Below are 23,472 nucleotides of genomic sequence, written 5' to 3' on the forward strand. Positions count from 1 at the left end.
TAGTGGGACATGGGGAACAAGGAGGCAGGCATCTGTAGGGACCGATGCTCAGTTTGGAAGGAGCAGGTCCAGGACCCTCTGCCTGTGCTCACCCTCTCATCCGCCCCGCAGGCCAGATCTTGGATGCAGTGGTGCGGGAGCAGCGCCCATCGGTCCTACTAGAGCTGGGGGCCTATTGCGGCTACTCAGCTGTGCGCATGGCCCGCCTGCTGGAGCCTGGGGCCCGTCTGCTCACCATCGAGTTCAACCCTGACTATGCTGCCATCACCCAGCAGATGCTGGACTTTGCAGGCCTGCAGGACAGGGTATGTTGCTGCCCCAGGTGATGAATGTGTGCCAGGGGCCAGGTGCAAGGGGGAGGGGAAAGGTTTGGGTCGCCCCAGTGCAGTTCAAGGCCACATCTATCCTGTCTTACCCAGCCTCATGGCGCCTCCTAGGCCAGGTTTCACGGAACCCCCAGGAACTGTGAGGGAGGTCTTGCCACCTCATTCCACAGAGCAGGAAACTCCCAGGCTGTCCTTGGAGGGAGGGGGGAGAATGGGGTCTTATCTCCCCAGAACTCCAGAGAAGAATGGTGAGGACACTTGAGTGGGTGTCCAGGCAGGGTAGCCTGTCCCCGGTGGGTATGGACACTAACAGAGTGCCGTTCCAGGTGACCCTTGTGACCGGATCATCTCAGGACATCATTCCCCAGCTGAAGAAGAAATACGACGTGGACACACTAGACATGGTCTTCCTTGACCACTGGAAGGACCGGTACCTGCCAGACACTCTCCTCCTAGAGGTGAGGTGTGCACCCACCTGTCTGCACGGGCATCGGTGTTGGCTGCTGGTGCAGAAGCTGCCCCAGCCGACCCTGTGGCACAGGTGATTCAGGCATGCTGGCCTGAGGTCACAGAGCATGGACAGCCAGAGGAGGCCAGAAGGGTGGTGTGGAAATGGGAAGAAGGTGGTTCTGGGCAAAAAGGGTCAGCCAGGCCCACTGGATGGCCTTTGCAGAGGCGGCAGGGAGGGGTGAGCACTAACAGGGCATCTCCTGCTCATTTTCCCCAGAGGCTCCTTATTGTGCATCCCCCTGCACCCCTATCTCCCCACCCTCATACCCCATCCCGTCCCAGCCCTCAATGCTGCTGCTTGGCCAGCCCCAAAGTGGTGACTAGTGAGGCTGCCTCATCCCTTGGATGGGCCGTTAATGAGCTGAAACACACAGCTTAATATTGATGACCGCTACCTTGTCCCAACTGGGCAGTCAAGATCACTTAGTGGCTACTTGGCCCTCCACTGGGAGCTTGGGATGTTTTTCCAACTCCAAGGTCTCCCCACCTAGAGGCCAGCATGGAGGGGTCCCATATTGTCTGTATCATCCTAGCCCATCTCAGTTTCCACAGGGGATGGTTACTTGGCCCAGGGCAGAGGGGCCATGAGCATAGTATGCATGGCCACTGGAGTCATGGCTGAAGCTGGGCAAGACCTTGCAGGCAGTGAGTGGTTCTGGAGCAGGCATGGAGGGCCAGGTGCCTGGACACAGAAGGAAGGAACCAGCCCTAGCCTGGGGGCCTGTGAGGGCATGGGATGTTTTGGGAATGTGGGCCAGAGCCATGTGTGGAGGGCCTCGTATGGCACACAGGGTGGGGACATGAGGGACTTTAAGCAGGTGAGAAGAAGGTTAAATCTGTTTTCAGGAAGGATCCCTGTTGGGGATAGTGGGGAGAGATGGCTACGGAGAGGGTGGTGCAGAGAGAAACCTCAGGGAAGGGCTAAGAGTGGGGAGGGGGATCCACAAGGCTAGAAGTTGGACCAGTCGTCACCTGCATTGGCTGAGATGGGTGGTCAGTGTGGCGATGTCAAGGGGACCCATGGCCTAGGAACCAGGCAGCTTGCTCCCCACAGCTGCCTGGGGGAGGCCCAGCTCCAGACCAGGGGTGTGAACCGAAATCAGGTGTTGAGGGCAGAGGCCAGGCAGCCGACCCAGCTGGGCCTGCGCAAGGAGAGGGGAGGGGATTTCAGCAGCTATGGTGTATGTGATAATTACTGGGGCCTACATTTATAGAAAAGTAGCAAATATTGCCATTTAGTAACTAGGAAACTAATAGTTTGCTCAGTGCTGCTTGTTCAAAACTGGTAATTATCTCAGAAGAAAAGAAGCCATGAATCGGGAATGACTGTACTTTTTAAACACACATTGTGAAGCCCTGCAGCTGGGCTCTGCAGGCCCTTGGCTTATGCTGGGTCAGCCTGGTCCTGCGGTGGCCTGGCTGCACCTCCCTCGGTTGGGGCTGAGGGTTGGCAGGGGTTGGTGGCTGCTCTGAGGAGGCCCCAGGGCCATGTCACATGGACTGTCCACAGTGCTGCTTGAGTGTCCTCACAACATGGCAGCTGGCTTTTCCCACAGCCAGGGATGGGTGACTGAGACGGAAGGAGCAATGAGGGAGCCACAGTGCCTTGCAGGACCGTCTTTGAAGGCGTACACCGCCACTTCTGCCACCTTCTCTTTGTTACAAGTGAGGCCCTAAGCCTGGCACACGCCCAGTGGTACAGAAACTGCAGACAGTTTAAAGGCATCTCAAGTACAGGCTACCCGGTCCTCTGAAGGCTGTTTCCTCCCAGCAGGACTTAGCACAACAGGTTTGCTCAGATGTGGTGGGCTTCTCCAGGGGGTCTATGTCCTCTGTTAGGAGGTGTGTGAATGTGTGGTGAAAGGTGGGATAGTGCTGCCATTCTCTCCCTTCTGTGCAGTTTCCTCAAGGATGGCTAGGCCCCAGCACCCTCCGAACATGTCTAAAACTTCCTTTCATTCCTTCTTTCATGGTCAACTTGTTTTTTAGTGTCTGATGACTTTTGGTCCACTGTTGTCCCCTTTGGGGCCAGCAGTGTCTCCTGAAGTCAGCTCCCAAGCAGCTCGACCCCACATAGGAGACTCACAGCCCTACTCCTGGCTCACCTTGTCCATTTCCTGCCCAAGACCTGAGCTACCTTTCTAGGGCTGAGCCAGGGGCACCTACTCCTGGACAGCTCATGTTTTAGGTTTTTCTGGCCAAGATTCCTAAGGAATTTTCTTTTTAGAAGAGAGAAATGCTCCTTGACTCGCAGTGGTACTTTCTGTTCAAATTCTGGCTCATGGATTATCCCTAGCCTCACTGACCTCACAGCTGTGTTTTCCACTGTGACCAGAGGACCCTTGGCATCCCCCATGGCCCGCAGGCTGAAAGTGACTGCTCTCACCACCAGAACAGAGACCCTTGTAAGACTCTGTCCTAGGGCACATCCCTGAAGGGGTACAGAGTTAAACCCCCATGTTTTAAAGTCATTCAGAGATGCCCATTGTGTGTGATCCTGCTGGCAATTTGAGACACTCCTGGGGGCACTTTGAGTTTGCTTCTGATGTTTGGCATTGCTTTTTCTTTTAAATTTTATGATCATGTGAAACTTTATGATCCCATGTTAAATCTAGGACAAGGCAACTGGAGTGACCATTACCCTGGCCTGCCCCTCCCCCACAGGCAACTATTTCTTCTCAAAGTTTTTTCTATTGTTTCCTGTATTTTAGGCAGCACCACCTCCAGCTGGCTGGATCCAGCTGTTGCTGCTTCCTTCTGCAGAGCCTGGGACCAGGCATTGGTAGAGATGGGGTGTGTCAAATGCCGGAGTTTGGGGATGTCCAGGGCAAACCCCCGAGGGGCATGTTCCTGGGTGGGGATGTCTGCCCTGCCTCCACCCCCATCTCTCCAGGGTCACCTGGTCAGGCCAGTTAGGACCTCCAATGACAGCGCACAGCGCACTGGGCACCAGGCATCTCACCTGGAAGAGCCATGTGTTCCTGGAACTAAGAGGCTGAGGGACCTGCTGGCCTTGAGTCAGCCCTATGGGCCGAATCCTGGCTCCACTGCCTTCTCCACATACTCATCCAGGTAGCATTATTAGCCACTGTGCCTTGTCACATACTGTTTTAGGGGCTGGGAACGCAGGACCTAACAAGGAGCAAAAGATTCACCCTCATAGAGCCACGTTCTGGAGGCTGTGCTCAGCACAGCCCTTTCTTAGAGTGGTTGCTGCTAGGGAGGAGATGGAAGGCAGTGGGGATACCCTCATGACCCCAGAAGCTGGAGAGGAGCTGACTCCGGGCCAGACAGAGGCCAGTGTGTGGGGCCTCCACCTGGCCGAGAGCACCTATCCTCCCCGTTTGGGGCTGGCTCAATGGGCAACCGTCACCCTCACCCCTTCCCACCATCTGTCCCCTACAGGAGTGTGGCCTGCTACGGAAGGGGACAGTGTTGCTGGCTGACAATGTCATCTACCCAGGAACCCCAGAATTCTTGGCCTATGTGCGCAACAGCAGCCGCTTTGAGTGCACACACTTCACCTCTTACCTGGAGTACTCAAAGGTAGTGGATGGACTGGAGAAGGCTGTCTACATGGGCCTGGACAGCCCAGCACAACCTTGACCCCCTCACCCTGCTCCAGGCCCTCTTGCCAAGCCTGGTTATAGAGGGCACAACAGATGTGCTCCTGTCTACCCTGCTTTTGCAGTTCTGGGGTCTGTCCTCAGTGTACCACGCTTGAGGCTTGTGAGGCCAAAGCCTGCCCATACTGGACCCTCTGCATGGTGACTCTGGGCTGTCACCTCTGGTCCACCCCAAGCGCAGCCAGCTTACCATGCAAGATCACTGCAATACATTTTGAAAGTATGTTTGTAAAAACCAATCAGGACAGGTGGTGCCTGTGATGGTACCACTCACTCCCACCAGCATTTTAGATCAAGGAGGTTTCTTACATGGACAGGTCCCCAGGCACCGACATATTCAGTGGACATTGGAAGTCGGAGGGGGGGTGTTGGGAACATTTGGAAACTGTTGGGCTGTGTGTTCAGTCTGTCCTTGAGGTTTGCCGTCACCAGGTGGCAGCAATGCCTCAGTGATGGGCACTGTGCCCAACAATTCCTATCCACTTGTGATTCCTGCATTCTTTCACCTCCTTTTTAAGAATGAAATGCAGCTTCTTTACTAAAATCAGCTCACTGTTAATAACACTATGTATCAGTATCAAATTTAAAAGATGCTAAAAGAGAAATTAAAAATCTAAATATTTAAATAGAAAAGATCAACCTAGAGCTTCTTTTTAACTGCTGCCCTGCTCCTTCTTTCCTGTGGTGCCGTCTGCTCTAGCATCACACCGTGTTCCCTTTCACTGGAGACAATGCTGGCCTAGGGGCTCGTGTGGCCAGGCTGAGGGTACCTGTTGCATCCCTATGGGGATGTCTGCAGGCTGAGGTGAGCCCCCATCTGGAGGCTGTCCCGAGAAACTGGAACAGGGCAGTTGGTCAGCCTCTGTGTCCATTTCTGACCAAGCAGGCACTAGGGAAAGATATACATGGGGCCCCGCCACAGTGTAGGGTGTGGCCTCTCTGGCCCCTGGCCCCTTAGGGTCCCAGTGTGGCACTGAGTAGAAGCAACTTGCCCAGTCCTACCTGGCCATGTTTATGGAAGAGTGGGCTCAGACCAGCTCTGGCTTTTATACAACGTGCCCAGCTAGCAAGTGATGAAGTAGTTTGCATCTACCTAAATCCACAGCTGCCTAAATTGCCAGTCCCAACTCTGGCCCTCTGGCCCTAAGGCCCCCTGGCTACCTCAGAGGCTCCTCAGGGATTCCCCTACCCCCCATCCCATCCAGGCTGAGCTCACCTGCATGCAGGACACCACCCTGGGATCCAGGTCCCAGTTAACCACCCAGGAGCAAGCCCTCTCCCCTGAGTGTGTAGAAAGGGGATCGCATCGAGCCTGGGAGGACATGTGTGGAAACACTCCTGGGGTCTGGGAGCTGAGTCCCCTGTGGACACCACCTCTACCCATTCCCCGCCTGGCAAACAGGGAGGGGCTGGCAAAAGATGTGAGCCATAGAAGAGATAGAAAGTTCCTTTGTTGCTTTTTTTAATTTTTAAATTTTCTTACAAAAATTTAGGTGTTTACCAATACAGTCTTATTTTGGTTTTGTTTTTAATGCTTTTTGTCAGTGTTTTTCTTCTGTTTTTAAGTCACAAACAGCAGGCACTAGGCAGCAGTCCCCCACTGCTGCCAAAGGTCAGTCCCAGAGGTGTGACTCAGGGCTCCGGCAGACAGGATTGGCAGCCACGGCCCGGGCCAGAGTCGATCAGGGAAGGCTCCTGCCGCACTGGGGCTCCATGTATCTGAGCGTAGGGTGGGGGCAAGCAGAGCCTGACCCCCCTCCCCATCTCACCGCCTCCAGAGCCTCTCTACATGGGCCAGCTGCATGTTCTGTCGGTCATACAGGGTGGGATTCAGAGCCCAGCGGATCCCCTCCACCTTCCAGAGTTAAACTCCTTCCCTGAGCCCCCCTCCCTGCCAGGCTCCTCTGGGGCCCTGCACATATAAGAGCACACTCTTCTACATCACTAGCCCCAAAGCAGAGCCAGGTGCCTTGTCCTGCCACCTCCCTAGGCCCTACCCTGGCAGCTCCCCCGGCTGCCTCTTTCACTTGCACACAGCACCATGTCAGTAAACAGCTAACTCAGCCTAAGGAGTTAGGAGTGGGGGCGGAAGGGAGGTGTGTCCAGAATGTCCGGCTCTGGCTCCCAGGCGAGAGGCGCTGCCAACCCCTGATGCCAGGGGGCTCCAAGCTCCACAGCAGGGTCTGTTTGGGCCGGCCCTGGAGTTCCCTTCTTCCCATGATCAGATCCCTAAGAACAAATGGCTGGGCCTGAGCCCTAAAGAAGGAGAAGGGGAAGGTTGAGCAAGGTAGCCTGGTGGCTATGTGGACCCCTCCATAGACTATGCCAATGAAAGTGTGGACAAAAGCAGCTGCTGTGAGTGGTGCAGGTTGACCCCAAGATCTGAGCATCGGGGCTAGTCTGACTTGCTGGTCCTCAGGGGGCACTGTGCTTAGAATATTTAAATGTGAGGAGGACCATCCCTGCTGTCTGGCCCTGTCTCCTCTGGGCCCTTGATGACCTGAGCTGGGACTGAAGACCCAGGGAAGCATGTCCCTCTCAGACCTTAGCCTGTCCATAAAATGGGCATTTAAGCCTGATGAGTTTGAAGTCCAGGTCCCGCCAGGGAGCACTGAGGGACAGAACATGCAGCCAGCATATTAACAAGAAGCCCCTGCCCTGAGGACGGGAAACAGTTGAATGAAAAACCAGACGAGAGAACGTACCAGGCATGCAAGCTAGACCCAGGAGTCAACGGGCTGAGGCTTAGCGTCCCCCACGGCGTCCACAAGCCTGACTGCAGGCCTGCTGGGCCCAGGCGGGGCCTTCCTGCCGGGGTCGGGCTGCAGCGGACGGGCAGTGGGCAGGAGGGCGTTAGAGGCAGAATACAGCAGGTTAGTCAGTGCTGACAGGTTGGGGCTGGGCTGCTCAGTGGGTAAGGCCAGAGCCAGTGTGCACAGGAAGGGGGGCGGCTGAGCTAGGATGGCTCACATAGATGCAGAGTGACACGTGGACACACACAGGCCTGTACCCAAAGCCAGGGGACTGTCGCAGAGTGGACTGGGAGGTGCTGCCATGGAGGCAGGACCATGGTGGGCCCTCACCCACCACCCACCCACACACACAGTCAGAGAAAAGTGAAGAAGACACACTTGCTCAGATTACCCTGGCCCTGTGCATTGTTCTGAGCAGTGCCCCTGTCCCATGCCCCCTCTCTCCCAGTGCATATGACCTTCCAGTTACCTATACCCATAGACTGACTCTGCCAGTAATGTTCCTGACGCAGAAGGGCCGGTCCCCAGGTTTGGTCTCCCAGCCCAGCTGCCCTCCGGGTGAGCTCCACCCCCAGCCAGATAGGGCAGCCTAAACACAGCACTTGCCAGGGCCCCTCTCAGGCAAGCCCTAGCTATGCCACCTCTCTAGGCACCTGCCCATAGCCACTTACTTTCAAAGATTCCTTCTCAGAGGCCTCCCCTGCAGGGTCACTGCCTCGAGCCCTCCGCTCCCTCCGATCCACAGTGGAGTATCCATCTTGGAGTGGGGACATAAGGGGAACTCTGAGGGGCAGGCACCGCAGGAGCAGATCTCCCTCTCAGCCCAGACGCAGGGGGGCCAACCTGCCCCGCCCCAGCACTGTGCGAGAGGACTAGGCCAGGTCTTCTCATGGCCCCTTCCACCATGGCCGCTCAGAACCCTCTAGCCCCTGCCCAGTCCCCTGCAGTTGGCAGGCCTGACCCTGACTGGGCACTGACCCCTTCCTGGGTGTCCACCCCCCTCACCAGCACTGCTAAACCAAATCTCTTTAACAACCTCCTTAGAAGACCTTTCCAGCACCAAACACACAAGACAAAACCACCTGGCCCATCTCAGCACCTCTCCCCTCACCCCCTTGCATCATCTGTACTCACCTGGGCCAAGTGCCTCCATGGGGATCACGTCCCGGCTGCCTGCCTTCTCACCATCTGCAAGGCACAAGCCAGGTAGCTGGCTGGTTGCAAGAAGCAGTGGGGATACCAGGACAGACAGACCCCCAGCATGGCTGGCCTCAGAGACCCTTCGTCCCTAACTTCTCTGCACTATTCTGCTGGGCCTCTGTCAGTCAGCACTACCCTCAGCTTAGCATCAGTGTGGACACCATGGGTGGAAAGGCTGTAGGAGGCTGCAAGCCAGGAAAGCACCTACCTTCCCCACCCCCCCCACACCTCGCCAGCTCTCACCTGCCTTGTCACTATCAGTACCCCTGGGTGGAGGAACATCTCTCATATCTTAGGGATGGGTTTCCAGGCCCCCACTTGGTCCTCACCAAGGCTCTTGTCCACCAGTGGCAGTGTGCTGTCATCAAAACCTCCAGGACTTGGTGCTCCTTTGGGCCCCTTGGCAGTAGCAGTGGCTGACTGTGTATGATAAGAGGTGCACAAAACAGACAGGGTGCAAGGTTAGGAGCGCTCCTGTAGGGGACGTAGCCTGGAGAAGTAGAAGAGGGAAAGAAAGGCCAAGCAGGCCACACCTGGAAGCGTGCCTTGGTCCAGCCATCCTTCTGTAGGGCGCCACGCAGCTCCTTGTAGCTCCATACAGTCTGCAGCACATGGGACGCGGCCTTTGCCTCGCGTACCGATTGGCTGCAGTCAAGCCCAGGGCGGGGTCAGCAACCAGCCCCGCCCCTCTCCCACGGGGAAGTGGGGGAATGTCTGCCCACCCCATGCCAAGCCCTCAACCACCTGGTAGCGCCAAGTGCCACCAGCGCTGGAATGCCTCGGGCCTGTAGTAGTGAGCGTGCGTTGTCCAGGCTGTCGGACACAATCTCGTGGATGGTGTTGAGCACGGCCACCACCGTGTCCTCCTCCAAGCGGGAACTGGGTCGTGCTGGAGCCTGTGCATTGCGCACGTTCCGCACCAGCTCTGCCATGGCATAGCTCCCTAAAGGATAGGGGCAGTTGTTAGGACATGCCTCTGCCCACCCCAGCGAGAAGGAAGGAGATTCAGATGGGGCCTCCACCAGGAAAGCCCCCACGAAGCTGCAACGTTGCCTGCCATGTACAGGAGATAGGCCCTGCGGCCATTCAGGAAGACAGGAGCTCCAGTGGCTGGAACAGAATGCCGGGCCCCTGACCTCCCCACCCTGCCAGTTCCCTAGCCCCTGCCAGTGGGACCCCAGAGCAGACCACCGGGCTCTGTATCCGGGCTCAGCCCAGTGTCCTCACCAATGAGGTCCTTGTTGCGCCGGTCCAGCGACAGGTTGCGCAAGGCGATGGCAACAGCACGCACCACCTTGTCAGTCTCAGACTGCAGCAGCTCCACGAGCACCGGAAGCCCACGCTCCTTGCGCACCATAGCGCGGATATATGTGGCCCACTGTGGCAACGGGGCAGGTAGGGTGCTCACTAGACTCAGGCATGCCTACACGCCTGGGCACCCTCCCACCTGAACCCTGGCTGTTCCCTCTGGCTGGACCCTCCTCCCCAGAATGACAAAGTTCTACCCAAGCAACTCAACTCTACTTCCAGCTTGCATCCTTTGTGCCCCAAACCTCCTGGGACCCTGAACCTCCCAGACCTGGGGGAAACATGGTGTCCCCTAACCGCCACCCCCTCCCCTCCACCAACCTGGGCAAAATCAGAGGCAGGCACCAACAGGATACCTAGGATTCTCTCTGTCCCCTCCCTACCAGGCTTGGCCTCTCACCATCCAGTTGCCGGCACTGAGGTTCTGCAGGGCACCAGCGGCAGCCTCCAGGGTGTTAAAGTTCCGGCTCTCCGTGAGGAGGGAGAGGTAGAGACGTACCACCTCGGGCTGATACAGCAGCTCAAAGCCTGGGCACAGAGCACCCACCACTCACAGTCACCCACACCTGGCGCCATTATCCCCTCTCCTCCCAGGATTAGAGTCAGCTGGGGCCAGGGATGGCTGTGGTGCAGTGAAGGAAAATTAAAAATCAATGTATTCACTCCTTATGGGCCACCCAAGGAAGAAAGCATTCCTATTTCACGGAAGAACAGAAGTTCAGTGAGGTGGCAGTGGGTCTAAGTGAGGTCACTGTTCCCTTGCCCCTGCTGCCAAAGAAATGGTACCAGACCTGCCAGGCAGCCAGAGGATTCAAGAGGTCTGGGGTAGGGAGAGAGGTAGCAGCCAGGGTGGTTCCCCTAGCAACGGGACTCAAACTCCCTAATAACAGAGCCAGCCCTCCTGGGTAGATAGGCTGTACAACTAGAAAGAGCCCTAGCAACAAGACCTATGCCCCCTAGCAACAGGGCCCTATTCTCTTCTATGTAACTAAGGCTGTTTCTAGTGGCACACTCCTAGCAACAGGGCCTGCCTTCTTAGTCTGCAACCTGCTCAACCACTCCAGGCTGTAGCAGAGTTGCCCCAAGCCACTCCAGAGAGGAGGGGCTGAGCAGCCTTTCAGCTGGCCTGTACCCAGACATTACTCCCTCTCCAGGGTCCTCCCATCTGACATTTCATCACCCCTTCCACATTCCTCCTGCCTCCTTGGTCCCTCTACTCCAGCCTTGCTGGGTTTCCTGTTCCCCAAACACTCCAAGCATGTCTCCCATGCAGGGTGTTTGCAGGCGCTGGTCCCTCCGCCTGTGGTGTTTTCCCCTAGACTTCCCTTGGCCAGGGTCTTCCACCCTGCTTGGCGGTGTCTGGGCTTGCAGGGTGGGCCATGGCCTGGGACTCAGTAGGGCAGATCTCTCTTACTCAGGCTGGGTGCCCAGTGCCAGCACACAGGGCTCCAATAGACACAGAGGATGAGAAGGCAAACCACTCTGCCCCCCATGTGATCAGCCTCTGTACTAGATGGGACTACACACCCCAACTCCCAAACTACTCTGAGTGAACGTGAGCTCCTCAGCGGATACTAGAAGTCCTGCCCAACTGGTCTCTGCCCTTCACTGAAGGCCTCACTCTAGCCCCTCTAGTCTTTCACATGCTGTGACCTTGCAAGTGCTTGGCCTCTCTGTGCCTCTGTTTCCCCCACTGCCTGAAGTGACCCACGGAACTGACCCTGATTCTGAACCCTCAGCAGGTACCCAGGGACTAGACGGTCCTCTGGGGAACCCCATACCTGTGGGCCTGTTTTCCCATCAGATCCCCAAGGCCCTTCAAGACTGCTTAGTGGCACAAGGCTTCACTACCTAGATAGGCCTGTGCCTGAACTCTGCCTCTACCCACTCACCTTTGGCAGCCTCAGTTCGCTTGGGTAGGTCTAGCGTATCAAAGTTCCGGTCCATCTCACCATCCTTCTTTCCTGGAACAGAGTAGGGGGAGGTGAAGCAGACTCTGCAGGGGCGGGTGTGCATCAGGAGGGTGGATACAGCACTTGCCTTCCAGAAGCTCAAGAGCACCCCCAAGTTAGACTGGGTAAAAAGAGGCCTTTGCAATGAAACACTATTTTGTGTTTAGATGGGCAGGGAGGGCCAGGGAAGGGCAGTGGTGCAGTGGGGCCTGTGGATGTCCTAGCCATGCCCCCAGAAGCCAGGACTCATCTCCTGTCAGGTGCTGGGAGCAACACTGCAGACCAACCAAAGGCCTTGCAGCCACTAGGAGCTAGGAGCCCAGGCTGGGTGGCAGGTAGGTACAAAGCTGAGGACCGGCAAGGACAGGACATGCCTGGTTGCACAGTAAAGCAGGGCTGGGGTCAAAAATCCCAACCACAGGGAAATGCCCATCTGGGGTCAGGACCTGGTCCCAGGCTCTGTTGGCTAAGAGAGACCTACACCCACAGGCTAAGCTCCTACAGCATCCCCACCTAATACCTGTCGGCCTCGGTCTGCACACCTCCGTGAGTGAGCTCACTATCTCCTAGTCACCCTCATCTCAGATGAGGGAGGTGCTTCTCCTCTGAAGAGCAGCAGAGTTGAGTTCAGATGATCTGGGATCCCAGCCTCATAGGGTCTCTCTATGGTCCCTCTAAGCCACACATCGCCTCATTCCCAGGGGCAGACTTTGTTCACTGTTACCCTTGGGGACAAATATACTTGGGCCCTGCCCCCTCTTTGGCTCTTCCTGTTCTAGCTCCAGGCCCAGCCCTGCATGGATAGCTGAGTCTGAGGTTATAGAGGGACAGCCTGCTGGCCTCCCAAAAGGTCCAGGGCTGACATTCCTGCCGTTGTCATGTCCACACAGTTGTCATGGAGATGGCTGCTTGGAGAAGGGACTGGGGATGGGGCAGGGCCCTAAGACTGGACTGCCCTGCAGTTGTCATGGAGATCTCTCTCTAAACAATAGGGCGGGGGGGGGGCACCTCCCTGGTGCCCACAGTACCCACCAGGCCAGGACAGTAGGACAAACGGACTCACCTTGATGGAACCACTCCTCTGGGCAGCCGGAGGAAGCACAGGAGAGAGGAGACGAGCCTGAGCGGGCAGCACCCCCCACACACACCCTCCCAGGAGGCCTTGACTTCCCATTGCATACCCTGGGTTGAGTAGATGGGTCATGGAACCCCACCCTGATAACTCTGGAGGGCTGAGTGCCGGCAAGTGGGACAAGAAAGGGGAGGCCTGGGGTCAGAATAGGTCCACATGGTGGGGAAGAGCAGTTGAAGGCAGTGCACAGATGGCCACCTGGTAGGTGCCAGGAATGTAGGTCCTGGAACCTGCACCTAGCAAATCCTGGTCAGGATGGTTTGAAGGGAGGGTGGGGTGCTGCCCTCAGGGCATCTTAGGGTCTTCAGGTGCTCTGTGAACACCAGGAGGCAGCTTCATCTTCAGTACTTTCCAAACATGGACCCATAGAACCCTTCCCAGAGCTGAGGGACCAAGTCTAGGCAGCAGCAGGGACACCACACAGGTTCACCCTGTCCTCCCCTGGGGGACCCACAGTGCAGATGAGGAAAGGCTGGCCTGTCAGCTAGATGACCTAGGGGGCTGGGTCCACCCTCCTTGGCTCCCTGCTTCCCTCCCTGCCCATCAGGAGCTGACCAGGTGGTCCCCAGCTTCTGTGCCTGCAGCCTGGGATGGCAGGGGGAGTCCTAGGATGGTACCCCAGTCCCTGCCACACACCTTTGGCCTTCTTGCCACCGAAACAGCCAGCATCATCCCGTTTCCGGCGCTGGGCACCTGCAGCACTGCCTGGGGGCCCAGGCTCGGCCTCCTGGTACCTGTCGGCCCCAGGCACCTCCTTGTGCACATGGTAGGACAGGTTCCGCATGATACACACACAGTTCTCCACGGACTGTGGGGAGAGGAGAATTGATGGAGCAAGGCCAGGTGGGCAGGGAGGGCACTAACCCTCCTGGAGAAGACTGGCCACAGCCAGCATGCACAGAAGGAACCGGGGACATAAACATGGGGAGGCCTAAGGAGCCTACATGGGTAAGAACTCCCAGAGAAGGGCTAAGGAAGAACAAACGTGAAAAACACACTGTGTGTAGGACCTCATCTGGGGCTTCAGGCAGTCTACTTCCCTGTGGTATGGGTCCATGCCCAGAGCACTGCCCCAATCTGGTATCCTTACTCCCCCTGTGCTGCTCAGATCATTCAGGGTCCCCTGGGTCCAGCTCCTGCTCCATCTCCCAGAACCCTTTGTAGGAAGCTGTGAGACTGCCCCTGCCTGGGACCTGCCAGAGCCCTCCCCGCCTGGCTCCACCCACCTTGTTGTCGGTGTCCTTCCTGCCCACAGCTGACTGTAGGGCATGCAGCAGGGCGTCTACCAGCCCTTCACATTCCCGGAGCCGCCGCCGGGCCTCTGCACCATCCGAACTCACGTTCCTGGGTGGCCAAGAGCAAGCCCTGTGACCCCTGGCTCCCATGGCAATTTCCCAGCCCTCACCTGGCCTTGGGGGTCGTCTTCATCTGTAAAACAGGTTCTGACACCACCCTGTTAGTGCTGACAGTGCCCTGACCACTGAGACCCCTGGAGGGAGCCCCGGTCTGGCATCTGTATGGAGCAGAGGGCCTTCTCTGATACCCAGCTGAATTGGAAATGGGTAGAAGTGGCTCCAGAGGAATGAATCCACCTAGAGGCTCCCTGCAGCAGTGGCAGTTATGAGCTCCACCTTACCCTGAGGACCCCATTGGGCCACGGGGGTACATCCTGATGGACAGCAAGACAGTGGGGTGCCAGGACTGCCTGTGGGAACTTCATGGGGAACAGCATGGGAGGGTAAGGGCAGAGGTCACAAGGAGGTGGAATGAGGTCTCTGAGGCCACCTGAAGATGAGGGTCCTGGCTATCACAGTGATAGGAGAGTGGATCAAAGCTGAGTAGGGCTGAGGCTGTGGGGTACTACATTACAGCATAGCAAACCTTGTCCAAGGGTGCCCTTGGAGCTGAATACAGCCTCATCGGACCCCATTCTCAGGACTTGGGCAGGAACTGTGGTACAGCTGTGAAGCTCCCTAAGACTTGGGTGGCTAGTTCTCTTTCATGTTTTACAGGACCTGAGGACATGGCTATTCCCAGCTTCACATGCAGGCTCCAGTGCCTGGCTCCTGCCTCCTTGAACAGGAACAACCTTGGGTGACCTCAGAGGGAATGCCTAAGTCTGGCCCCCACCCACACCTCAAGCAGCCTGACGTGTTCTTGAAGACTGTTGTCCACTCAGCATCCCTTGGCTTAGAATCTTCATTGGGCTCACGCTCCCAGCCTGAGTGGGGGACAATGACCTCATGTGTTAGCGTCTGCAGGCCGTGATCAATGATGACCATCTTCAGGGGCTCGTAGGATGACAGGTTCCAGAGTGTGCCTGCAGGGTGCCATCAAGCAGCCAGTGCTGATCATACAGGCAGTGACCTCCCTACCTCCCCATGTGACCTTGCTCAGGATCTGCCTCATCCTTTGTCATGGACTAGATCAGAATAGAAGATAGGAAGTGACAAAAGCCATGAGAAGCCTTGGGTGCCCACCCTGGCCCAGGCAAGATGTGCACAGGCACTCAACAGTAGCTTCCAGCTGGGAGGAAGCCAGAGGGGCTGGGACACAGAAGAAGAGCTGGGAGGGAGCCTTTGGCTAGACACGCAGTACCTTCTCTTCCCCTCCCTTCTCAGCCAGGTGGGTGGGTGGGACTACTACTCCACTGGCTCTACCCAGAGTGGTCATGTGACCCTGCCTGGCCAATTGGGTCCCATGAGGTACAATCACTCACCAATGCCCCACTGGAGGTTGGGACCAGGAGGCTGGACCTGGAGAGTATGGGGACACGGGGGCAAGTGGACAGGGGTCCTGTCTGAGGGGTAGCAAAGTCCAGAGGTAGAGAGACGGGACCACTCAGTCTGAGCCTGATGCCTACCCCTAGTAGCTGGGACTCCTGACTAAATGGGTGGTGTGGGGGCTCTTTTTCTGGCCAAGCCTCGCTCTCCTCCTCCCTGAGGGACACGGGGAAGCCAAGTACCACTCACCTGTGACCAGCTCTCGGACCTCGTTGTCCCGGGCAGCCCGCAGAAGGCGCACCAGGGCAGGCACACCGCCACAGTCCCGGATGGCAGCCTTGTTGTCTGTATCTCGGCCATAGGAGAGGTTTCGCAGTGCCCCACAGGCCCGTCGCCGCACCTCCGCCCTTGGGTGGTCCAGAAGAGCAACGAGCAGAGGCAGGCCCCGCAACTGCCGCACACGTCGCTTGATGCCCTCATTCTCAAAGCACAGGTGTTGCAGGTAGGCGGCCGCGTTGGCTTTCACAGGATCCACGGGGTGCCGCAGCATGGCCAGTACCTCAGGCAGCTCAGGGTCCCGCCAACGTGGCTCCTTACGGGCACTATCCACTGAAGGTGACCGCCGTACCACCCGGTCTAGGCTACCCAGGCTGCCCCGTTCTGGCTGGGCCAGGGGTGCCGTCGTAGCTGGAAACGAGGGCCGCTCTTCCATCAGTTCACCGCCATCATCTGCCACATCTTCATAGGCCCTGTGCAGGCAGGCAAGGCACATGGAGCAGAGCGGCCTCACCATACCTTCTCCAGAGGACCATAAACCCATGAGCAGCAGGGATAGGCCAACAGCATTAGTACTTGACTCCAAGCACCAAATGGGTGCTGAAAGTCATGACGGCCAGCAAGAACGGACTTCCAGCCAATGACAGAACTAAACACCAGCCAATGGTTATCAGGGCTTGCATCCCCCTAAGACAGGGAGCTCACTCACTCTCATCACCATCAGTGTTCCCCAATTCTGAGCTAAATGTGTTTCTATAAAACATCTGTATCTATGACTGAGAGTCCTGCCTTTCCACGAAGCCCACCTCTGCAATGCGAGATCTGCCAGGATGTGGGGGCAGGAGATGACCCTTCCATGCACACAGCCATCCTGGCAGGACTATATGAGGGGCATACAGGCCGTCAGTCCCCCAGAGCACTAGATGTCGTCGTGGGTTGTCACCATCAAACCCACTTCCTAGGGCAGGGGTTGAGGCTAGGAGGGGTCAGATGTCTTGTCGGTGGTCATGCAGCATAATCCATATGAAGGCTGTGATCATGTTCGCACTCTACCGACAGAGGAACTGAGGCAGAGACGACAGAACCACAGCCTGTGCTGGGAAGAGCTGAGTGGCCTAGATTCTGGTTACTTCTGTACACAGGGGAAATCGAGGCCCAGAGAAAGGCTGGAGCCTCAAACTCAAAGAAATACATTAAGCCTCTTGTGCTCATGTCTTCATGGTCATCTGACTGGAACAGGGGTAGCAGGCACTGGGCACTATCACTAACCTCCCTCATGTCCTAGACCCACAGTGAGGGTGCCCACTGCAACTTCCACCATCCCAGGGGCTGCCCTGCTGCTGTCTTTGAAAAGAACCCAGTCCAATTCAAACTAACATGTGTAACTAACTCAGCCACAGCAGCTGTACTTCCTGTGGAGGGCTCTCTGGTGGGGGAGAGAGTGGAAGGCAGACTTCCTGGAGGCAGTCAGTGGCAAAGACACAGGGTGCTCACCTGGTGCGAAAGACACGCCCACACTCAGGCCTCCTCCTAGTAGCAGTGCCATAGTCAGGCTCTAGCTCTGGACCACCCTCTTCATCAGCAGCCAGGCTGCGTGTGTCATCCTCCAAACCATATGGCTCTGCTTGAAAGCGCTCGGGCTGGGAGCGTCCAGCTGGCGGCACAGGCTCAGGGCCTGCAGGGAAGGCCTCACGTCGGCCAGGCAGTGTGAAGCAGCCATCCACAGGGCCTGGGCCAAGGGGGCCACGTGGGGGCCGCACACCCAGCCCACGGGACAGACTGCCGTAGCTGGGGACATCACGGGGCTCGGGGCCGTCGGTAAAGCTGCCCCCACTGCTGAGGTAGGCGCGGGAAAGCGTGGCTGCTGGGCCACCCCCACGTAGCAGGAAGTGCCGGTCCAGGGGGCCATCTGCGAAGGGGCCTAGCGGGGGGCCGCCGTCCAGCAGGGGGAGGCCATCTGGGCCTACAGGCACTTGGCGCACTGTTCTCGTGGTCACCGTCTTGACCGTCTTGGTGACCTGGTGGGCAAGTGGGTGGCCGGTGGGCTGGGCAGCCTGAGAGGCCTCGACACTGCCCCAGCAGGGCCAGGATGGCCTCGATCTTCCACCTGAATAATAGGTAGCCCCTGGAAAGCCACTCTATATAAACAGAACTGTGGCTACACAGCCTACTTGCCCGCTGCCTGGGCCCCACTATACCTTGGTCTCGGTGCGCCGAGTAGTACCATCTTCTGATGTGACGATGGACACATGAGAGGTAGGTGTACCAGGGTCCTCCTCTACCGTCACAGTCTCCTCCAGCACCTCGGGCGCCTCTGGCATTGTGGCCAGTGAGGCCTGGCTGCCTGGGCTCTGTTCCTGAGCAAGGCAGGTAGCTGTCAGTGTGAGGAGTCACAGTTCACCTGGCCCTGGAGCGCAGATGCTTATACTGGCCTAGATGCCAGGAGTGCCTTCATCCCACCCCCAGAAGCCCCAGACCCCAAAGCCTGTCTCAGCTCCAGCTGGTGAAGACAGCAGCCCCAGTCCTGCCTCTGAATGCCATGGGGTGCCCTGGGGGTTGACCATTCCCAATCCTGGGGCCTCTTTGGGTTGAGCTGACAGATGAAGCCCCTGACCCCAGGGGTGCAGTCTTGGCCAGCCCTGTCTGAGCTGCAGGGCCTGGCTCCTACAGGTTTCTAGGGGCAAGGAAGTTGGTGGGATCTGCACACTGCTCTCCTGACATGGCTCACTAGCTCTGGCTGGGCCCTCTGGGTATCCTGGGCTTCTTCCCTGCCCCACCCCAGAAACCTCCAGTGCAGGGGCCTTGGGATAGCAGTTTCAGCACTGCTCAATGACTCCTGTGGCCACGCCCAGGCTCCCACTGTTCCCAAGGCCAGCTAGATGCCCTTGCAGGACAGAAATACTCAGTTCCCAGAGTGCCCAAAATACCCATGCTCCTTCCGTCCTGGACACTCCTGGGGTGTTGAGTGGGCACAGCCTGGCCCTACCTCTTTTGGCCCAATGGTTGGTAACCCCCTACTGAGAAGCTGGGTGACTATCAGACCCCAGAGATGGTGAATTCACCGGGTATGCCTAGTTGGTCCTTGACAGGAATCCTGGTCTCCCCTCCACACGTACCTCCCCCCAGGTCCCCCCAACCTCAGCTACCCACCTCATTCTCAACCTGCACCCTCCCTTGCCTTCATCCCTGCAGGGGCTGACCATGGTAAAATTATAGGCAAGACAGCTCTGGACAGAGGCCATCTTAAGGCCCATATGCCTATGGCCAGACTTGCTAGTGGGGAAACTGAGGCTCAAAGAGGAGAGACATAGCAGAACTGAGCAGACTCCTGCTGTGCTGATTGACAAAGGGGCCTGAGAGCCAAAGTTTATCTCCCCTGGGCCTCTGACTACGTGGGTCCTCCACACATGCCAACTTCCCAGGATTAGCATCTGGCCAGGAAAGGTAGGGGCTGAAACCCAAGCCGCGGTGGGCAGGCAAGTGGGGGCACATTCCTGGGCAGCCAGGGCCAGGTCAGCAGAAGGACAGGCCCTGCTCTGTGGCCTAGATGCTGTGCCTTAAAGGATCAGTCCCCTGTCTAGGCCCCAGGCCTCTGAGGCCCAAGGAAGGCCATACTCATATCTGGCTGCCACTAGAGCTCTACTGTGCTCCTGGCCCTGGGCCTGTGCAGTGTGCAAGGCTAAGTATCCATAGCTGCCCTAGGGCCTGCCTCCCGAGGTCCTCAGGGTGTGAAGTCTCCTCAGGTTAGGGTCCTGACCTGAAAAAAAAGCTTAACTGCGTATGGTTGTTGAGGTTCAGGGACCCTGTAAACTCTTTAGGGGTCCAGAGAGATGCCTGGACTATGTCAGAACAGGTGTATCCCCTGGGTTCTCGTGACACAGGAAGGAAGAAGCCACAGAATGCAGCCTTTTCTCCCAGAAGCAAGACCTCAGAAGACAACAATATGTGATTTTATAAAAAGAGAAGCTGAGGCCTGACAGAAAGGAGAGGATTGACCAGGACTTTACAAACTACTAATGGGGAATTTCAGGTATCCACAGAGAAGGTAAATTTTGCAAGGTCTTTTAGCTACACTTCACCCCTTGTGGCCACAGCCTTGGCTGCCACTCAGTGTTGCAAGTGGAATGCCTATTTGGGACCTGGCCAGGAAGGAGGAACAATATTCCCTGGAAAAAAGAGAAGTAAACTGAGACCCTAAATAGGGACATGCTGTTGGGCTGCTGAGCAAGGTAGCTTGGCCTCTTCTCTGAGGGCTTTGGGAGATAGTTCTAGGGCAGATTCAGGGACAGCCTATCACTGTGGAGGCCTTGCTACCCCAACGGTGTTTGGCAACTATGGGAGCAAATGTGTGGCAGGCACTGAGCTCTCTCTCTAAGGCTCTGGACACCAGGCTGGAGCAGTCTAGGGTGGCTGCAATTCAAGGGGACGGGTTCAGAGCAAGACCGACATGAGGGGACCAGGGCACTGTCAGAAGGACACAGGCCCTGCGTAGACTTGCATACATTTGCATAATTAACACTCTCAAAGAAGAGCCTCCTACTCCCTGGTTAGGGGCTGGGTGTGAGGAAAGAAGAGAAGGAGTAAGCAAACCTCAGACCTCAATGCTACTCGGAGGCTCAGTTTATTCTCACTCTAGTCTATGGCGAGGGTCTGACACAGTGCAGTAGAGGGGATGAAGGGATGTAGGTCTAGGAGAGCCAGGACCCACTGCCCCCACAAGGCCTGGCAATCCTGCAGCATCGCCTACTAATACCCAACCCAGGCAGCCCGGTAGTGGTATCCCAAGGCCCCAGGAGCCCCCACTGGCAAATGACCTCAGGGAGCTAAAAACGGGAGATGACTTCACCCAGACGGGCAGGCAGGCAGGAGCATGAGTCAGCCCTAGATCACAGGAAGGCCTGGCCCCTGTTACACACTCCTGGGCACCATGCAGATAAGGTCCTGGATACATGTGCATGTACCTGGTTCCTCAACAGGGATGTGTGCACATACACATATGTATATATGAGCACCCAGCCCAGTGCACAGACTTAAGCACGTCAATCCTAACAGCCCCCAGTGCACAGTGCCCACTGCCCCTCAGGGACTCACACATATGAACACATCCCATCACCTCCTCCTGCCTTCTACCCCTGTGCCCAACTCTCTAGACGCCCATTCAGCCACTCACTATGGGGGTCTCAGAGTTGGCAGCAGAGTGGGGGAATCAAAAGCCTAAGGTAGGGAAAGGCCCAAGGTCAACCCATGGCTGAGGCCTCTACATCTTTGGGGTAGTGACATGGGATCGTGGACTGATGACCAGCACACAGTAGGCACTCAATAAAGGCAGTTGCCCAGAATGACTGCATCTCCTCATCTGTCCTCAAGACATTGGACCAGGCCTACCAAGCTGGCACACCCAAGAGACCCCTGGCCCTGCAGCTGAGGTTCCCCCTGCATCCCAGACACAGGCACCAGTCTGGAGACACCACCCCGAGCCCTTCTCTACATGCCAGATCTTGCCAATCCTGTCAACTGTATCTTGTCACCTTTCCCCAGCCCTAGCTTCATTCTTGCCCCTCTTCCTAGGACCACTGACTGACCTGCCTCTCATTACCTACCTCCAGGGCCCACACAATCCCCTGGCACTCCCATCCATGGTCTGCCTGGTCTATGGTCCACAAGCCTGGTCCAGAGTGGTACCGCTGTCCAGACCTGAGGTTTCCCATGAGCTCCCTTGAAACTGTGGGAAGGGCCTGACCCAAGACTCCAAGCCCAGGGCCAGAGTGGCCAGTATTCAGAAAGGGTCGCCAGAGGCACAGAGGCATAACGAGAGGGCCCTAGTCTCTGTCACACACCTGGAGCTCAGCTTCCTCATCTGGAAGTGGGAAGTACCAGGGTATCAATACCATGGGACAAGTGGGATAGTGCCAGTCCCACCTTTGTAGCCTGATCTGATCTAAGGAATGTGGGGTATAGAAAACAATGTGGGACACTGTATATTGGGGTGGCCACCTGGGGAAAAGCCCATGACAACCTCTAAGATACACGTGGGAATGGCAGAAAGAGGAGACAGGGATACAAGCCAAGTTATAATGGCGGGGGGGGGGGGGACTGGACTGGGGTCGCAGAGGCTCACCAACTGCACCTGATAGATGAGCACCCATGGTGTGTATCATGAAAAACAAACCTCAGGGCAGGTGCCCCACCCTGTCCATGGTTCCACCGGGAATGCATTAAGGTGGGAATGCCATACTTGGCTCCCACAATCCTCAGCCCTGGCCCACAGAGGGTGCAAGACAGTTAGCACTGAATGAATGAAAAAAGGAGTGAAGGGATGAAAGTGCCCCCCTGTCCTCTCCACCCCAGCACAGCCATCCTGGATAGAGTCCAAGACAATTCAGGCTGGTTCTCTCACCAGAGAGTGAGCTCTTGGCCACCAAAGATGCCCTCTCTAAATGCCCACCGCCTTTGCCCAGCCCTGTCAGACGGGGAGCTCACACCTCCACAGCAACAGTCCACCTGCCAGGACTTGCAGACCACACCACGTGGCCAAGAGGCCAGGGGGCAGTGGGTGCCCAGCAGACTGGGGAAGCAGGGTTGCAGAGGATAGCAAGGGCTGGCTGTCACCCACCAGTTTCTCTAAGCCCAGCCCACATCCAACAGCTACACAATGGCCCCAACTCCCCGTGACTGATCCCTACATCTCTGGGACCAGAGGTCTACTGGCCAGACCCTAGGGGCCGTACCAGAGATGCACAGCAAGCAGAAACCTAGCTGCCAAAGGGAGGCAGGAATGATCTACACGCTGGGGCAGGTGTTCCTCAGTCAGCCTCAGTTTTCCTGCCTGTTACTGGACCACAAACCCTCTGAATACAGGTGCAGGCAGCCCACACGCCTCCCCTCCTGCTCCCTCCCAGTACGGGGAGGCTAACTGGGTTTCCCTCAGAGACCCCCTCCCGCCTCCGCACGTGGGCAGGGCCGGCCTCCACCCTACCCTTCATGTGCGCTGCCGAGGCAGACTGGGCTTCCATTAAAGCTCCGGAAGCTCCTTCTCAGGTCCCTAGAGTCAGAGCCCGCGCTGGGAGTGTGAAGGGGAGGGGAAGCCCATCGAGCTCTCCAGGGAGCGGGAGGCCTAGTCCGGCTGCCCTATCTTGACTCGGCATCTCTCCTGCACGGAGGGGCTGCTCAGGAAGACCCTCACCCACCAACCCCGACCTAGGCACCTGTCCTGGGCGCTGCCTTAGGGTGCACCCACCCCGATCCCTGCCTCGCTTCCTGGAGCGGAATCGCACCGCCTGGGGTCCCCGCACCCGATCCCCAGAGACCCAGTGGCCCCACCCCGCGTCTTGCACACCCCTAGGCATCGCGCTCACTCCGCCGCCCCGCCCGCCCCGAGCTGAACGCGCCGGTCCGAGGCACAGACAATAGCCGCCTCCGGCCCGCAGCTCCACGGAACAAAAGCAGGTCCTCCCGGGAAGGCCGGCGCCCCGCCCTTCGCCGCTGGCCCCCCGGGATGGTGCCCCCACGCCTGGGACCAAGTTCCCTCCAACCTGTCTGAGTTCGGCCGGCATCGGGCCAGGCTGGGCGGGGGAGGGCTCGGGTCGGTAAGGGCGGCAGCGGCGACGGCGGCGGCTGCTGCGGCGGCAGCTGAACCGGGCTCGGCTCCGGCGCCTCGGCCGCTCGG

The 23,472-nt window shown here is 57.5% G+C and overlaps 2 protein-coding genes across 9 annotated transcripts in view; one reads left to right on the forward strand and one right to left on the reverse strand.

Moving 5' to 3' along the window:
* The window catches only part of COMT (catechol-O-methyltransferase), a 33,130-nt gene extending 16,548 nt beyond the window's left edge, over positions 1–16,582 (forward strand). For 2 of the 4 annotated variants that reach the window (XM_029922843.1, XM_029922842.1), the window contains 3 exons: positions 112–305; positions 653–784; positions 4,242–5,101. In XM_029922843.1, the coding sequence (XP_029778703.1) occupies positions 112–305; positions 653–784; positions 4,242–4,442 (527 nt within the window). In that variant the 3' untranslated portion in view covers positions 4,443–5,101. Of the gene's footprint in view, positions 1–111; positions 306–652; positions 785–4,241; positions 5,102–14,819 lie in introns of those variants that run through there. The other 2 variants (XR_003902867.1, XM_029922845.1) reach the window with 2 other exon arrangements.
* The window catches only part of ARVCF (ARVCF delta catenin family member), a 51,091-nt gene continuing 33,521 nt past the window's right edge, over positions 5,903–23,472 (reverse strand). Inside the window, exons 1-18 of one of the 5 annotated variants that reach the window (XM_029922840.1) lie at positions 23,339–23,435; positions 18,005–18,163; positions 17,301–17,824; positions 15,780–16,279; positions 14,944–15,127; positions 14,034–14,151; positions 13,444–13,615; positions 12,739–12,756; positions 11,616–11,687; positions 10,124–10,251; positions 9,643–9,793; positions 9,160–9,358; positions 8,949–9,060; positions 8,745–8,835; positions 8,350–8,403; positions 7,887–7,972; positions 7,168–7,284; positions 5,903–6,718 (exon numbers count right to left, since the gene is read on the reverse strand). In XM_029922840.1, the coding sequence (XP_029778700.1) occupies positions 7,180–7,284; positions 7,887–7,972; positions 8,350–8,403; positions 8,745–8,835; positions 8,949–9,060; positions 9,160–9,358; positions 9,643–9,793; positions 10,124–10,251; positions 11,616–11,687; positions 12,739–12,756; positions 13,444–13,615; positions 14,034–14,151; positions 14,944–15,127; positions 15,780–16,279; positions 17,301–17,824; positions 18,005–18,163; positions 23,339–23,359 (2,694 nt within the window). In that variant the 5' untranslated portion in view covers positions 23,360–23,435 and the 3' untranslated portion in view covers positions 5,903–6,718; positions 7,168–7,179. Of the gene's footprint in view, positions 6,719–7,167; positions 7,285–7,886; positions 7,973–8,349; positions 8,404–8,744; positions 8,836–8,948; positions 9,061–9,159; positions 9,359–9,642; positions 9,794–10,123; positions 10,252–11,615; positions 11,688–12,738; positions 12,757–13,443; positions 13,616–14,033; positions 14,152–14,943; positions 15,128–15,779; positions 16,280–17,300; positions 17,825–18,004; positions 18,164–23,338; positions 23,436–23,472 lie in introns of those variants that run through there. The other 4 variants (XM_029922837.1, XM_029922841.1, XM_029922838.1 and 1 more) reach the window with 4 other exon arrangements.

Source organism: Suricata suricatta, chromosome 14 (assembly GCF_006229205.1).
Source record: "Suricata suricatta isolate VVHF042 chromosome 14, meerkat_22Aug2017_6uvM2_HiC, whole genome shotgun sequence".
NCBI classification, from domain to species: Eukaryota; Metazoa; Chordata; class Mammalia; order Carnivora; family Herpestidae; genus Suricata; species Suricata suricatta.